At 38.0% G+C, this 17,914-nt stretch overlaps 1 protein-coding gene across 1 annotated transcript in view; it reads right to left on the bottom strand.

Moving 5' to 3' along the window:
- The window catches only part of MSH3 (mutS homolog 3), a 191,455-nt gene that overhangs the window by 13,608 nt on the left and 159,933 nt on the right, over nt 1-17,914 (bottom strand). The window contains exon 21 of the mRNA XM_068980294.1: nt 3,113-3,299. Coding sequence (XP_068836395.1) covers nt 3,113-3,299 — 187 coding nt within the window. The remainder of the gene's footprint in view (nt 1-3,112; nt 3,300-17,914) is intronic.

Raw genomic sequence — 17,914 nt, 5'->3', positions numbered from 1 at the left:
TTACTGTCCCAAAATGTTCTTTAGAAATTTCTTTTTTTAAAAAAAATATATTTATTGATTTGGCTGTGCTGGGTCTTAGTTGCAGCATGTGGAATATAGTTCCCGAACCATGGATTGAACCCAGGCCCCCTGTATTGGAAGTCTCAGCCACTGGATCACCAGGAAGTCCCTAGAAACCTCTTTACATTAAAAAAAAAAAAAATCAAGATTCATGTAGTACACCTGGTCATGTCTATTTAGTCCCCATTAATCTAGAAGAATTCTCCAGACTTCTCTTTTTTTGACTTTTATGTCTTTAAAATTTTTGAAGTATCCAAGATAGTTGTTTTGCATAATCTCTCTCAGTTTAGAGTCACCTGATTGTTTTCTCCTGATTAAATTCAGATCAAAATTTAATGCCAGGAATATTACATATACATGTAGGTGACATAATCTTTCTAATATATCACATCAAGAGGCATATGGTGTCAATCTGATCTATTATTGGAGGGTGCTAAATCTGCTTATTTGGTTTAAGTGCATGCCCATTCTTCACGGTACTAACACCTTTATTCTTCTTAATTAATAAATAACTTGTGGGGTTACACTTTGAAACTGTGTGACTATCATTTTCTCCAACAATCTTACCATCTATAGATCATTACTGCCGGAATTGGTCATTATTGTCATAGTTGATAAATGTCAATTTAAAAAACAGCACTCTGTTTAGTAGCTGGCATTTTGTAATGTAGAGCTTTCCCTTCTTCCCATCCTACCCCCACCATTTAAAAATTTACTTTTGTGTTATTACTATTAGTACGGACTTGTGAGTTACTTAATTAGCATTGTTTCAAAGCACACATTCTATGTGTTCTAGAAATCCTTGTCTTAGGGGAAGTTAACATCAAATCTTGGTCTAAAATAGCAGAAAAGGGTAATCGAATTAAAGAACTCCAGTTTTGATTCGTCTGCCATCGCCTTATTAAAAGTCAGAACATATGTCTTCTGTCTAAAAACAAGTACAAATAAACTTATTAAGGCAGGGTTTCTTTGACAAGTTGCTCTTAAAATCTGCCCTAAAGCATCTTAGGACCAGCTGGCTCCGTGGAGCCCCTTCCCTTAGCTGACAGGCATTTCTAGCTGGAAGATCTAAGGGTTTGGCCTCATCAAGGCCACACTCAGCTTAATGCAGCAACACAGAGCCTCCCCAATTCCTCCTCTCTTCCCTATTCTAGCAATCAACAGACATCATGAAAAATAAAGATTTTCATCCATAAAAGGTTAGGAATTTTGTTCCTGAAGAATCTTCTTCAGTGACTTTCCTCTAAGATAAAATTTACCTAAAATTAACACTTTCTTCACCAACATTTATAATATCCAAAAACTGTTACTGAAGCAATGAAAACAGAAGTGACAAATTCAATTCTGTCATAATTTGTTCCTGAAGGTGCTTAAATAACTCCCTGGAATTTTGACAAACTGCTTCTGGCAGACAGACTCCAACGTGGCCCCAGCGATCTCCACTTCTCGTTGTTCAAGCTCTGGAGGACCCTCTTCCCACACTGAAGAGCGCTGGCCCTGTGTACTCAACAACGTGATGGCAAAGTCAAATGCTCTGTTGCTTCTACCCCGGCCTCCTGGAATGCCTCCCTCTGGGGGAAGCCAGACGGCCCTCTGTAAGGATGCTCGAGCAGCCCACGAGAGGCCCACGGGGTAAGGAACCGAGGGCCCTGGCCAATCACCTCACCAACTCGCCAGCCATGTGACGGAGCCAGACTGTGAGAGGACCCTCCAGCCCTGGCTGACAACTCGACTGCAACCGCAGCAGAGGCCCTGAGCCAAAGCCACCCAGCCAAGCTGCTCCCAACTTCCTCACCTCCAGACACTCCAAGAGATCATGAATGATTATTGTTGTTTTCAGCCACTAAGTTTAGGGGTAATGCATTATGTGGTCATAGTAACTGATAGACTTCTACAGAGTAGATACAATTAAATTCAAAGTTGACAAATTCAGCCCTGTCATAATTTGCTCCTGAAGGCTCAAAAAAAAGGTGTATCTTAAACAATTTTTTATTAAATGAAAAATTCTTTACATTCTATAGTGTGTTACAATTTTCAAAAGTTTCACACACATGATTTCATATAACCCCATAACATCCCTTTTTCCTCCCACCCGTATAATGGCTCTCCCCCTTCCCTCTCCCACTGGTAACCAACAGCTTGTTCTCTGTATCTGCGAGTCTGCTTCTCTTTTGTCATATTCACTAGTGTGCTGTGTTTTTTGACTCTACATAAAGTGATATCCTACGGTATCTGTCCTTCTCTGACCTATTTCACTTAGCGTAACACCCATCTACGATGCTTAAAATGGCAAAATTTCATTCTTTTTTATAGCTAAGTAGTATTCTTAAGTGAATGTTTAAAAAAATCCATTTGGGAGGCAGATATAGGACTTTATTGAATCCATGATATTTAGTTTCTATAATGATTAAAGAAAAGTTCCTGAGCTATACCTTTTGGCAAATACAGAATTTCTTTTTTTTAAGAAAATATTTATCTTAAAATATATCATCATTAACTATGTAATGGGGAGAATTTGATGAAAGTGACAGGGATGGAAAGTCTGCCACAAGTAAAATTGTACATTGAGATGCTTAGGAACAAATTCTGAAAAGAAAAATGACACACACACTGAAGGAGTGGAGTTACTAAAACAGAGACTCAAGAAGATGAGTTCAAAGGCCTTATATGGAGATCTTTTAGGATATCGCTGAAAAAAAGGATTTCACAAGGCAAAAATGGCACTGTCTTTTATCTGGTTCTTTTCTCAAGGATTGTGTTGAAGGTAGACGGTCTTTGATCTTAATTTAGTTTGCCAAGGATAGTAAGATACAGTTTCTAGGTGGAAATATTGCCGAGGAGGCCTTTCTCCTACTGACCAGGTTTATTCCACTTCAGCTAAAGAAAGGAACACACATCAAAGAACTCAAACATTATTTAGGGCCAATCTACCTGGGTTCCATGTATAGCATCTGAATGATCAATTGCAGGAATAGGATCAACTATAACAAAGATAGTGTTGATTATTTAGAAACTGAGGTCAGGGTACAAAAAAGGTATGCATGATACTTACATCTCTAATGAAATGTTCAAGTGTAGCATAAGCAATGGCAATTCCATCATGGGTGCTCGTCCCCCTTCCCAATTCATCCAAGATAACCAACGACTGTGGTGTTGCTTTTCTTATTATTTCTGCTGTGTCAGTCAGTTCTTCCATAAATGTACTCTGTCCTTTATATATGTTATCTGCAGCCCCCATCCTATAAACAAAATGACAATATCTTGATTTTCCTTCATTATTAGGATCCCAGACATTATTTTCTGAACAATCATTATAAAAGAGTTCCATGAGTCTATGTACTTTGAGCCAATAACAGCTGAAATTACATTAAACAAGCCAAAAAAAATGTTGTATGTAAACCGTGTCTAACATCAAATGGCAGTTTATAGAAACATTCTGGAGAGAATCCAATGTATTGGACAGAGCTCTTGAAAAGCAGGGGAACCTCTGACTAGGCCATTTTCTGACTAGTCATTTCAAACTGAAGTCTTGGTATTTACAGTGCAAAACAATACTTGTTGTGTTGCTGTGTTTAAAACCCATGAGTAATAGTATACTGTACAATCAAAGGCTTTTTCCAGTGTTTCCTTAAGATTCCATACTGATATTACAAATTAAAGGACCACATTGAATAAGATAAAACTATCTTTTATTCAAACTAAAAGTATATAAGTTTAATAGCCTCAAACACCTAATACACGTTTCTAAAGTGGACTTCATGGAATAGAAGTGCATAAGAGATGTCAAGAAACAGGTTCAAAAGATTTAAGAGTTCATTCCTACAAGACTTCTTAGAGCCTTTAACATTCTACTATACATTACACATTTCTTACAGCATATCTAGTACATAGCATTTCAAACTCATTTAACCACGGACCCTTGAAACTTACCCTGGAGTTTCAAGGTCTACAGTAATGGTCTGACAATAATGGTCTACAGAACACATTTTGGAAAATGTACAAAAGAAACTGGGGTGCGGGGGTGAAATTAGGTATATGCACTCCAGGCAACTCAGTCAGCAGCAAAACCTAGAATCGACTCTGACCCACTAACCAGCTTTGTAAATGCTGTAACTATTAATATTTATTTTCTCAGCAAAATACCTTCATCAATTTAGCTTTTCTACAACAGTTCACATGTGACCCACAGCAGGATAATATATCTCTTATTTCTGGAAGAACTCATGGTGAAACCGAGGCTTCATCAATCTGTGACTGGAGCCCTGCAGTGGGCAGAAGACAGAGTGTAATTCCCCCCCATGCGAGACTGGTGGAGCCTTAGGAGAACTGCTCTAGTGGCATTTAGAAACTATAATTAATTACATCTCTGATGGAAGGAATGATGCTAAAGCTGAAGCTCCAGTACTTTGGCCACCTCATGCAAAGAGTTGACTCATTGGGAAAGACTCTGATGCTGGGAGGGATTGAGGGCAGGAGGAGAAGGGGACGACAGAGGATGAGATGGCTGGATGGCATCACGGACTCGATGGACGTGAGTCTGAGTGAACTCCGGGAGATGGTGATGGACAGGGAGGCCTGGTGTGCTGCGATTCATGGTGTCGCAAAGAGTAGGACACGACTGAGCGACCGAACTGAACTGAACTGATGGAGGTGATATGGGTTTACTCAAAATGCTGCTGATTTTATCCATTTTCAAATCAGTAACCACAAAACATAATTTCTGAAATGTTGCTAACTTAGGAGCATTCTGGTTACTTTATCAAAGTTCAAATTCCGTTATTTATCTCAATTTCAAAGTTCACTTTACCAATACACTCCCTACCATAAAGCAAGAATATTAAACTTTCCTATCTCTGCAACCACAGTGAATTCTTCAGAATATTAATGTTTGATCCTCACTTAATGATACTTTATTTTATTCCTGACTGTGAACTGATGAAACAAATGTATCTTTGGCTGACAATGAAATAGCTCTGATAAGGGCAAATGACTGGGAGGGGGTGGTCTTTGATTCAAGAATTAGAATAACAAGCAAGCATGGGATAATATATTTTAATGCAACGGTTTACATATAAAGCACTTCTTAGAAATATTACAATAACAGAACAGTTTCATTGGAACTGCAGGAACTATAGAATGCTCTTGGGAAAGATATTATAAGGTGAGATTTCAAATCAGGAGGGAAGAGTGAATGATCAATCAATCAATCAAAAAAAAAGATGGTAGCTAATTGGTTGCTTCAGGAAAAAAATATCAACACAGATATGCCCTTACTCAAATCATATTCCACAATAAATCTATACAAATTTAAGAGTTGAATGTAAAAACAGAAACCATAAACATACCAAGCAGCCTAGATGAAATATAATCTCTAGACAGATAGGTGGGTGGCTTTATATATTAATCTGTGTGTGTGTGCTCAGTCATGTCCGACTCTTCGCAACCCCAAGAACGGTAGCCTTCCAGGCCTCTCTGTCCATGGAACTTTCCAGGCAAAAATACTGGAGCAGCTTGCCACTTCCTATTCCAAAGGATCTTCCTGACCCAGGGATCGAACGTGTGTTTCTTGCATCCTGCATTGGCAGGTGGATTCTTTACCAATAGTGCCACCTGGGAAGCCTACATGGCATCAAAACGTGTGAAATAAAATCCCACGGTACCAGCATGTCTCACAGTATTACAGGGTTTCTGTCCTTTAGGAGGCTGGGCCAGGTTTGGATGGATCTCGGATATATTTTTATTAAACAATGGTCTCGACTCTACTATAACACCAGTGGTTTTCAAATATCTTTTTACCTGTTAAATCCTTTGTTCACATAAAATCTTATAAAGAAACTCACTCTGCAGATGAGAGAAAAGGAACACTGATGTGGCCAAGAACCCAGCACTATGAGGCTCACTTTCCCACCTAGAGGGGGCTCTGTGGGAGAATTAACACCCTGTAGAACATTCTGAAGGCCACTGCATTATTAGCAGCCAACACATCTTTCACAACTCCATTTTTCCACAGCATCTGATGATAAAGTAGCAACGCTACTCAGCAGACAATGAAGAAATGCTGGCAATTAAACAGTCACTGGGGTCATTAGGGAATGTGTTTGTCACTGTGGCAACTGTTTATTGATAAAAATACTTTCTGTTAACTTCTCCTAAGAAATTTAAGAGATTCCTCTTCTTAAGAAATTAATTTTTCCCATAAACTTCAGCAATATAATAACTTTGTAAGATTCTGATGGACAAAGAATTTTATCACTAAACACATTTTCCTTTTAGTCTTGGTTACTAGGAAACAATTGAATAACATCTTAAAATAATAGCAAACAGCAACTGTGACTTTATCTAATGTTCCTATGCTAATTTCTCCTTGATCTTTGAATACCATTATACTTTCTTATTATCCTGCTCTCTTGTATATATCCCAGTAAACTGCCTAAAATAAGTTTTTAAAACAAGGCAGGGTTTAGCATCCTTAACAAAAAGTCTCTAATTTTCTATCACTCCAACAAGCATTTACAAGACATCCTATGGGACAATGATTCTGAATTTTTTCAAATGTTAAAATATATTAGAGATTTAAGCAATTTCAGAACATATGTCATTGTTATCATTCTGCCTGTATTTGTATTCATATGCAGTGAAAATGAAAAATGCACTCTTTAGGTTTCATCTCAGAGTTTGCTCTGAGTAGACAGGTTACAGATATGTGATTAAGGAAAAAAAACCACTCTGATATTTTTAGGAGTGGAGGCTCACTAATCTTTCTAATCCCCTACCCACTCCTCGTCTATAACCCTTATATAGGTCAACAAAGCTTAATAAAGCATTAATGGAGAAAAGAAATTACTACTTTTTTGAATCAGTTTCTAAAGTCAAGAATACTTTCATGAAAAGTTGAACGAGGGTTTGTTTTTATGAAATCTTGATATTTTGAAATAACATTCTAGACGTTTCTAAATTACAGCAAATAGGTGGGCCTCTGTCCATTCAAAACACAATCTCTGGGCCTTATGAAAGGAAAATGCTAGCATGAGAGAAACACTACAATTAACAGGGGGAAAAAAAGATTCTTTATATTGAAAGAAAGTAACTGGAGCTTAAATATCAAAACTGCTAAATAGAGGCAAAGATTATTTGTATGCATCAGGATTTTTTGACATGCTTTAAGTGCTTTTAAAATAACATATAAGTATATATTATTTTACATATACACATATATATATGTGTGTGTGTATATATATATATATATATATATATATATATATATGGCTTTCCAGTTAGCTCAGTGGTAAAGAATTCACCTGCCAATGCAGCAGACTCAGGTTCAATCCCTGGGTTGGGAAGATTCTCTGGAGAGGGAAACAACAACTCACTCCTTGCCCAAGAAATCTTGTGGACAGAGGCACCTGATGGGCTACAGTCCGTGGGGTCACAAAAGAGTTGGACACGACTTAGCAACTAAATAACAACAGCATGCACGTGCACACGCGCACACACACACACACACACACAACTAAAATTTACCATTTTAACTTTTTTAGGTGTATAATTCAGTGGTATTAAGCACATTCACAGTGCTATACAGTCATCACTACTATTCATCAGCAGAACTTTTTCATGATCTCAAAATAACTCTTTAAAAACTAACTTCCCAATCTCCCCTTCCCTCAGCTCTTGTCTCTACAATTTACCTCTTCTAGTTTCTCAGATAAGTGAAATCACACTCTATGTGCACTCTGTTTTGTACAGAAGGGCTTTTATATTAGCTCATTTTGCCTTCTTTTTGAAACTGAAGATGTTCTACTCACTTCACTTTGCTAAAAACTTTGCACAATTCTGTATAGTATTGGTATCTTCGCTTGGGTTTTTTTCTTGCATATTATATAAACTTTACAAAAGGAAAATAATCTCCTGAATAGCAAAATACTCTAATTTTTAAGAAGGATGGTCTAAGGGAAAAAAGTTAAAGTCTAAGAAGAGAAAAGGCTGAAAATGATTACCAAATATTGAAAACTGTATATACACCACGGCATTTAAAAGGTATAAAGAAATGTGGAGTAGTAGATTTGTATCACATGTAAGTAAACACAAACTAACCCAGCAATGGAATGAAATCACAAATAATTTACCACTATACATGTGCACTTTTTAAAAGCCTGGAAGGTCATATACCTAAAGAACAATGGTTTTCAGGTCGTGGAATTATAGGTGATCTAAATTTTTTTCCTTTTTGAGCTTTTCTATAGTTTTAAATTTGCGATGAACAACCTTTAAAGTGTCATCAGAAAAACACATGTTAATTAAAAAAACCACAATACATTAAAATACTTTGTACTCTACTGATACATTTAAAACACTTTATATTCTACTGTATCATTACTTTAAGACAAGGCAAAATGATCGTAACTACCAAGAAAAATAACCAGCTTTCTTCTACCAATATCAAAAATACCTTATTAGCAGCGATGAGATTATTATAATAGAAAAGAAAAAGGCTTATTTCTCTAGTTTACCTGTTTCTACTAACAGTTGCAATCAGATCACACTATGGTATTTAAAGTCAATTTATAACAACTATGACAGTGAACTGCAAATATAACCAAGCAAAAAACCACTACAGCAATCTTTCTGGGTCGATGGAGACATGCTGAGAATCAAGGCAGCAATCCAAGAATGCCAGGCTTTTATGGGCTCACATGAAATCACAACCACTAGAATCACCTACAAAGCACATGCAGGCCATGTAAGAAGGACACAGGTGTTTTCCTATCAAAAGAAGCTCAGTGTGCTGAGTGGGCAAAACATCTACTAGTCTACTCAGGGGGATGGTCCCAAGAAATTCAAAGGAAAATAGTTAACTATCTCTTAAACTAGTTTCTGTGAAAAAAAACATAAACAATTAAAGCCATCAAAGGAAGGATAAGATTAATCAGTCATGAGGGTAAGAACTAACCATATTAATTAATAAGTATTAGTTAATAAGAGGGGAATCCGACACAATCAAAGGAGGCATTGTTATAACTGTATGAGCTCGAGCAAATCACAGTCTGTTTTCCCTTATGTAAAACGTCCAGCATTGAGACTGAATAATAGCTCCTAAACCTGGATATGTTTCTGAGTCACTTGCAGAGGTTCTTTTTTAAAGAACATTTTACTTAAAAAAATGTAAGTATAGAGGGCTTCCCAGTGGCTCAGTGGTAAAGAATCCACCTGCAGTGCAGGAGACATGGAGATGAGGGTTCAATCTCTGGCTGGGAAGAGCCCCTGGAGGGGGAAATGGTAGCATTTCCCAGCATTCTTGCCTAGAAAATTCCATGGACAGAGTCTGGTGGACTACAGTCCATGGGGTCACAAAAGAGTCAGACACAACTGAGCGACTAAACAACAATAAATAGTTGATTTACAATGTTGTGTTAGTTTCAGGTGTACAGCACAATGATTCAGATATATGTGTGTTTGTGTGTATTCTTTTTCAGATTCTTTTCACTTACAGGTTATCACAAAATATTTATTAGAATTTCTGTACTATACAGTCAGAGAAGGCAATGGCAACTCACTCCAGTACTCTTGCCTGGAAAATCCCATGGCCAGAAGAGCCTGGTAGGCTGCAGTCCACGGGGTTGCTAAGAGTCAGACATGACTGAGCGACTTCACTTTCACTTTTCACTTTCATGCATTGGAGAAGGACATGGCAACTCGTTCCAGTGTTCTTGCCTGGAGAATCCCAGGGACGGGGGAGCCTGGTGGGCTGCCGTCTATGGGTTCATACAGAGTCGGACATGACTGAAGCGACTTAGCAGCAGCAGCAGTACCATACAGTAGGTCCTTGCTGGTTATCTATTTTATATATAGTGGTATGTAAATGTTAATCCCAACCTCCAAATTTATCCCCTCTTCCTTTCCATTTTGGTAACCATAAATTTGCTTTTTATGTCTGCAGGTCTGTTTCTGTTTTGTAAACAAGTTCAATTGTATTTTTTTTTAGACTCCACATATAGACAATATCATCTGATATTCTTCTTTCTCTGTCTGGCTTACTTCACTGAGCATGATAATCTCTAGGTCCATCCCTGTTGCTGCAAATGACACTATTTCTTTCTTTTCTATGGCTGAGTAATATTCCATTGTGCACACACATCTTTACCCAGTCATCTGTCAATGGACATTTAGGTTGCTTCCATGTCTTGGCTATGTAAATAGTGCTGCTATGAACACTGGGGTGCGTATATCTTTCCAAATTATACCTTTATCCAGATATACACCCAGGAGGGGGATTGTTGGATCATATGACAACTCTATTTTTTAGCTTTGTAAAGAACTCCATATTGTTCTCCATACTGGCAGTGCCAATTCACATTTCCACCAACAGTGTAGGAGGGTTCCTTTATTTCTAACACCCTCTTCAGCATTTATTATTAGTAGACTTTTTGATGATAGCCATTCTGACTGGAGTGAGGTGATACCTCATTGTAGTTTTGATCTGCATTTCTCTAATAATTAGCAAGACCGAGAATATTTTCATGTGCCTGCTGGCTATCTCTATGTTTTCTTTGGAGAAATGTCTATAGATTCAATGTAATCCTTATCAAATTACTAATCGCATTTTTTCACAGAACTGAAACAAAATTTTTTTAAATTTTTATAGAAATACTAAAGATCCCAAATAGCCAAAACAATCTTGAGAATGAAAAACGGAGCTGGAAGAATCAGGCTACCTGGCTTTAAATTATAGTACAAAGCTATAGTAATAAAAACAGTATGGTACTGGCACCAAAGACAGATACATAATCAATGGAACACAGTAGGAAGCTCAGAAATAAACCCATGCACCTACTATGGTCAATTAATCTATGACAAAGGAAGCAAGAATACACAATGGAGAAAAAACAGTCTCTAGTCTCTTCAATAAGTTGTGCTGGGAAAATTGGACGATTATATTTAAAAGAATTGAGAAGACTGAAATTGGAATGTTTTCTAATACCATTTCAGTCATTTCCAACTCTTTGGGACCCCATGGACTGTAGCCTACCAGGCTCCTCTGTCTATGGGATTTTCTAGGCAAGAATACTGGACTGGGTTGCCATTTCCTTCTACAGGGGATCTTCCCAACCCAGGGATCAAACCCGGGTCTCCCGCATCGTAGGCAGATGCTTTACTGTCTGAGCCACCAGGGAAGTCCAATACCATATACAAAATAAATTCAAAATGGTTAAAGACCTAAATGCAGAACCAAACACTACAAAACTCCTAGAGGGAAACATAGGCAGAACACTCTTTGACATAAAGTGCAGCAATAGCTTTTTAGATACATCTCTTAGAGTAACAAAAATAAAAGCAAAAATAAACAAATAGGACCTAAAAACTTAAAAGCTTTTGCACAACAAAGGAAACTGTAAGCAAAATGAAAAGACAACCTACAGAATACAAGAAAATATTTGCACATGATGTGATTGACAAGGGATTAATTTACAAAACATACAAAGAGCTCATACAGCTCAGTTAAAAAAAAAAAGTACACAATTAAAGAAAGAGAAGACCTAAGCAGGGGTTCTTAATTACAGAGTCTCAAAACCTCCTTCATCATACTGGTAACACTTGAATCTCCAGGGAATCTACATTTCAGGGACATGCCTGGAATCTACACTTAAAATTAAACCAATTCAAACCCTCAGGTGACTCTGAAGCATTAAATTCATACAACCACTTCCCATCAAAAAGATGAAGTGAGATATCTCCTGTTTGGCAGGCAAAGCTATAGGAGCTAAATAAACCAGAGAGACACTCATAAGGTAACATCTCTGATGCCAATAAAATTTTCAACAGCTCACTCATTTAGTAATATACAATGTGGTTTTTAGTGCTAGTATTTACTACCAACTAGACAAACACATACTGACTCAAGATGTTTTCTTTCTATTCAACCAGGATATATATTTTTTAACAAAGTATAAATACTCCACAGTAGGTACTCAATCAGTATGTCCTGAATTAAACTAAATTGGGCAAACAGACCAGTTATCATCCACACAGCCAAAAGCAAACATTTAAGATAATTTAATATAAGTATTTGAAGACCTATCACCTTCAAATTCTCTCTCAAAATTAACACACTGGAGCTATTCTGGTTACACAGCATTGCTGAAGCTGGGGGCCATAAAAAAGAGTTTACGTGGGGAGCGCAGCATGAAAATTACTAAGCAGGGGCCACTTAACGTAAATACCTTTCTACCAACATTTAACTGTCATAAATAGACATAAATTATGCTGAGAGAAGCCAATTGTTTTGTTTTAAAACTAGACAATAATTCATCATTTTTCTAAAACTTAATTACTGAGTCTAAAGCACTGAATAAGGTTTAAGTTTGCATTTATCAGGATAACAAAAAATAGATCTTAATTTAGTGATGCACTCAAAGATGTTAATGATCTTTGGAAATAAATGTCCAGAAATATTTCACTGATGAGCATATATATCACAATACACTGATATAAATATACCAATTATGGCCAAATGAATATGTTTGCAAAAATTCTATTTTTAAAAAATGCTTCTTATTCAGAGAAAGGTTTAACATTCAACATTCATATGAGGTTACAACATTCATCCCAAAGCCTCTTGTTTATAGCTTTTCATGTGTTTATTTAGTCTTCTTATAACACAGCACATAGTAGGTACTCAATAAATATTTAAGCAAAACATGAATTTAGTCCTAGTGTTGTAAATATCCAATTAATAATGCAAAAATAAACAATTTAAAGATACAGCCTGGAGCCACATGTTATGTATATATGTTAGACTTTATTTTTTCCACTGAGCACAAAAAAGATTTGAAGTGATTTGGAATAATAATGTATTTATAACAGAAGAGTTACAATGAATAGGAAAGTGATATTACAAGCCATACAGCAGAGTCTCAAATTTGAACAGCAAATATAGCATGAGCCTTTAAAATGCTAAATTTAGGGTCTCAGGCCAAAGATTCCAATATAATAGGTCTGTGACAGGCCTTTTTAGAAAGTAGCATTTTTAACAAGAATCTCTGATTCTGATATAGCTGTTCTCAGAATTATGCTATAGAAGTACTCATGGGAGAAATAGTCCCATGTAAGAAGAGAAGGGGAAAAACAAACCCTGAATTTGTTTCCACATTTCTGCCTTGAATTTACCTCTTGCCTTCCTGGCAATCAACACAAAAAGTAATTAAAGAGGAAGCAGCCATTGGCTGAAAACAAGAGGCCTGGCGGTTTGTTAGGGAAGGTCAATAAATTGCTCCAAATCTCTTTGTAACCAGGCAGTGTATGCACATGAAGGAAAAAAAATTCCTTAGCATTAATAAAAAGTGATTTATCAGATGGTACTTTATGTAAAACACATTAAGTAACAGGAATGAAAATGTCTTTAAGAGAAATTTTAGAGAATATAGAGAAACATCATCAAATGGGTATTCTTATTCTAATTCATTTTAAAGCATCAGGAAAAATTTTACACACTGCTGATGGGATTCTAAACTGGTCTAGCCTCCTTGAAGACCAAGACAGATGCACTTTCCTTATACTCTACCATCCCACTCCTAGATAAAGTCCAGAATCAGCAGACTCACTTGTGTACTACATGTGTGTAAGACAAGTATCAGCACTTTTGATATTTGCAACCAATTTGGATATTAGATATTGATAAAGAAAAATGGATAAATTACGGTACAGGTATACAATGGACTACCACAATTAGAGAAAAATGATTGAACTAGAATTATATGAATCCATAACAATAAAGTTCATAAATAAAACACTGAGGGGTGAAAAGCCACTTACAGAAGTTTAAAAACATGCCAAATAATTCTGTGTATTGTTTCAAAACATACCTATATTGTAAAAATACAGAGAAATTCATGGGGTAAAAACCAGAGTCAAAAAGGGCGGTTACTCTGGAGCAAGTGGAGAGGAATGGGACCAGGGAGGACTAAGGGTTCAGCTGTATTGGCAATGCTTTATTTCTTCAGGAGGGTGGAAGTTACATAGGGGATTGCAATATGTCTGAATAATTTCATAATAAATAAATGAAAAATGTGAGGGCATAATATTAAACCATACCCTAGTAAAAATTTAAAATCCTAGGGATACAACTGAATGTGGTCCACACAGACTCCTTTCCAACGGTAACAAGAACAGAAGGTGAGGACAAGGAATGGATAGGGAACAGAGCCCTTTCTACTAGAGCAGTGCAGTGCATCCCAGATGGAGCTTTCAGAGGCTGAAGAGCTCAGGGAACCTCTGCACGGCAAATATACACCAGCCAATAACAGTGTGATTCTAATCCATATGAACTGATAGGCAACTCAGGTCCTCCACAAATTAGGAAATAAAAGCAAGCTAAATAACAATAATGCTTAGTATTAACATAATTGGGTTTTCCTGGTAGCTCAGATGGTAAAGAATCCACCTACAATGCAGGAGACCTGGATTTGATTACTGGGTTGGGAAGATCCCCTGGAGAAGGCGATGGCTACCCACTCCAGTATTCTTGCCTGGAGAATTCCATGGACAGAGGGGACTGGCAGGTTATAGTCCATGGGGTTGCAAATAATCAGACACAACTAAATGACTAACACTAACATTTTAAAAAGAGAAGATTTATGTATACTTGTAAATTTGCAGAAAGTTGTATAAAGAACCATAAATAGATGCTGGCCTGAGGAGAAGGTAAAGATTTCACTTTATACCCCATTACATCGCAAACAGTTTCATAAGAAGTTTCTATTACTTTATAATTAATCAACAGAACTCTCCAGCAAGGACTTAGGGAAATGTGTCTCAATCTTGGTCACCTTCAAAACCATCTGGACACAAGAAAAATTCAACTTCCAGATCCCACCCCAAATTAGAGCCCCTGAGGTTAGGGTCGAGTACCAACATATTTTAAAAGCTCCATTAAAAAGAATCCAATGTACACAAAGGGAGGTGTTAAAAATGCAAATGGCAATGTTTCTGTTATGAAAATCAAAAACACCAGGTATACTGATCTCACAGAAAGCCATCAATTCCTAGTCGGAAGAACTAGGGCTACTCAGAGGTTTGGTTAAAACTTTGGAAACATAAGATCTGATATGTTGTTGGGAAGCTTTAAAGCTTCAACCCCAAATTCTACGCAACTGAGTTAAGAGAAGTTTACCCTCGGAAAAAAGTATTCCCAGACAACAACCAAATACACATTTCAGTAGACTCCTAGGAAACATCTCATTTTGACTGATACTACCCTAAATTGGTGGAGAAGGCAATGGCAACCCACTCCAGTACTCTTGCCTGGAAAAATCCCATGGACAGAGGAGCCTGTTAGGCTACAGCCCATGGGGTCACTAAGAGTTGGACACGACTGAGTGACTTCACTTTCACTTTTCATTTTCATGCATTGGAGAAGGAAATGGCAACCCACTCCAGTGTTCTTGCCTGGAGAATCCCAGGGACAGGGGAGCCTGGTGGGCTGCCATCTCTGGGGTCGCACAGAGTCGGACACAACTGAAGCGACTTAGCAGCAGCAGCAGCAGCACCCTTAATTGGGGTGGGGGGGTTGGGGAGGTATTTACTTAATTACATGTTTATTTCAGAATTCAAAATATATTCATAAACCAAAGGAAAAAAGTCACCATAATGCCATATTCTTGACAATGATTTTGGAATAGAGCCTTCTATCTAGATGGTTTGCACTGCATATATTTACATATATAATTTCTCATACAAAAGTGGAATCATACCGAATGCCAGGCTCTGTAACCAGCTCTTTTTCATGTATTTTAACAAAAATATTCTTTTATGTAATACTACCTCTGGATGGGTCCACCAAGACCAGGTAACTATAAAATGTATCTTCAAGTAGCTGAATAAACTAATATGTTTAAAGGAGCTATCAGAATGAATACTACTATACCGGGCTTCCCAGGTGGTGCTAGTGGTAAAGAACCTGCCTGCCAATGCAGGAAACACAAGAGACATGGGTTTGATCTCTGGGTCGGGATGATCCCCAGGAGGAGGGCATGGCAATCCACTCTGGTATTCTTGCCTAGAGAATCCCATGAACAGACAGCCTGGGTGGGCTACAGTCTACAGCATCACAAAGAATGAGACAAGACTGAAGCAACTTTGCTGTTGTATACTGAAACAACAAATTTAGTGTTGGCAACGTTTACAGCTCAGGTGTTGTCTTATGCAGTGACTGGTTACTACTCGAATTCCTTAAGGCTTCCCCTGGTTCCTGAGCTCCAGGCGTACCTTCATGCCATCAGTGTGGAAGAAGAAGCTCACATCTCATGTGAACACCCACCGTGTCAGCTGCTGCTGCTGTTGCTGCTAAGTCGCTTCAGCCATGTCTGACTCTGTGCGACCCCATAGACGGCAGCCCATCAGGCTCCCCCGTTCCTGGGATTCTCCAGGCAAGAACACTGGAGTGGGCTGCCATTTCCTTCTCCAATGCATGAAAGTGAAAAGTGAAAAGTGAAAGTGAAGTCGCTCAGTCATGTCTAACTCTAAGCGACCCCATGGACTACAGCCCACCAGGTTCCTCCGTCCGTGGGATTTTCCAGGCAAGAGTACTGGAGTGGGGTGCCATCGCCTTCTCCGACCGTGTCAGCTACTTCTTGAATAACAAGAGGAATGGCTCTTTCACCATTCCATTTTGTGGGGCTAGAGCCTCTGGGTCAACGATTCTTACCTGTTTCACATCCTGAGAGTTTCAAAAGAGTAAGTAACAAGGGGGTTATATTTGGTTAACGTCTTTCAAGAATCACAACTAAGACCAGAAATTCATAGTGGTTTCACATTCTTTAAAAAATATTCTCAAAGCCTGTAAAGCAGATAATATCAAACCTTTGTTCTATAGGTGTCAGACCTGAAGCAAATTTAGGAAAGGAGTGCTACACTAACATACACATGAAGCCAGACATTACAATCCAAAATACTAATGACACAGACTCTAGAAGAAGGAACAAAACTCAGATTTACTGAGCACCTATTATATGCCAGGTGGCTTATATACTTAATTTTTATTTCTCACAATAATCTATGGTTTAAGCAGTATTGTAGGAGACAGGAAGAATAAAAGAAAATCAGGCCCTGGGAAGTGCCACAAAAGAAACTAAAGAGCCTCTTGATGAAGGTGAAAGAGGAGAGTGAAAAAGTTGGCTTAAAGCTCAACATTCAGAAAACTAAGATCATGGCATCCAGTCCCATCACTTCATGGCAGACAGATGGGGAAACAGTGGGAACAGTGGCTGACTTTACTTTTCTGGGCTCCAAAATCATTGCAGATGGTGACTGCAGCCGTGAAATTAAAAGATGCTTACTCCTTGGAAGGAAAGTTATGACCAACCTAGACAGAATATTAAAAAGCAGAAATATTACTTTGCCAACAAAGGTCCGTCTAGTCAAGGCTATGGTTTTTCCAATAGTCATGTATGGATGTGAGAGTTGGACTATAAAGAAAGCTGAGTGCCAAAGAATTGATGCTTTTGAACTGTGGTGTTGGAGAAGACTCTTGAGAGTCCCTCGGACTGCAAGGAGATCCAACCAGTCCATCCTAAAGGAGATCAGTCCTGGGTGTTCATTGGAAGGACTGATGCTGAAGCTGAAACTCTAGTACTTTGGCCACCTGATGCGAAGAGCTAACTCACTGGAAAAGACCCTGATGCTGGGAAAGATTGAGGGCAGGAGGAGAACGGGACAACAGAGGATGAGATGGTTGGATGGCATAACCAACTCAGTGGACATGGGTTTGGGTGGACTCCAGGAGTTGGTGATGGACAGGGAGGCCTGGTGTGCTGTGGTTCATGGGGCCACAAAGAGTTGAACACGATTGAGCAACTGAACT

Source organism: Capricornis sumatraensis, chromosome 9, assembly GCF_032405125.1.
Source record: "Capricornis sumatraensis isolate serow.1 chromosome 9, serow.2, whole genome shotgun sequence".
Classification (NCBI taxonomy): domain Eukaryota; kingdom Metazoa; phylum Chordata; class Mammalia; order Artiodactyla; family Bovidae; genus Capricornis; species Capricornis sumatraensis.
This window is presented reverse-complemented; position numbering and strand designations above follow the sequence as displayed.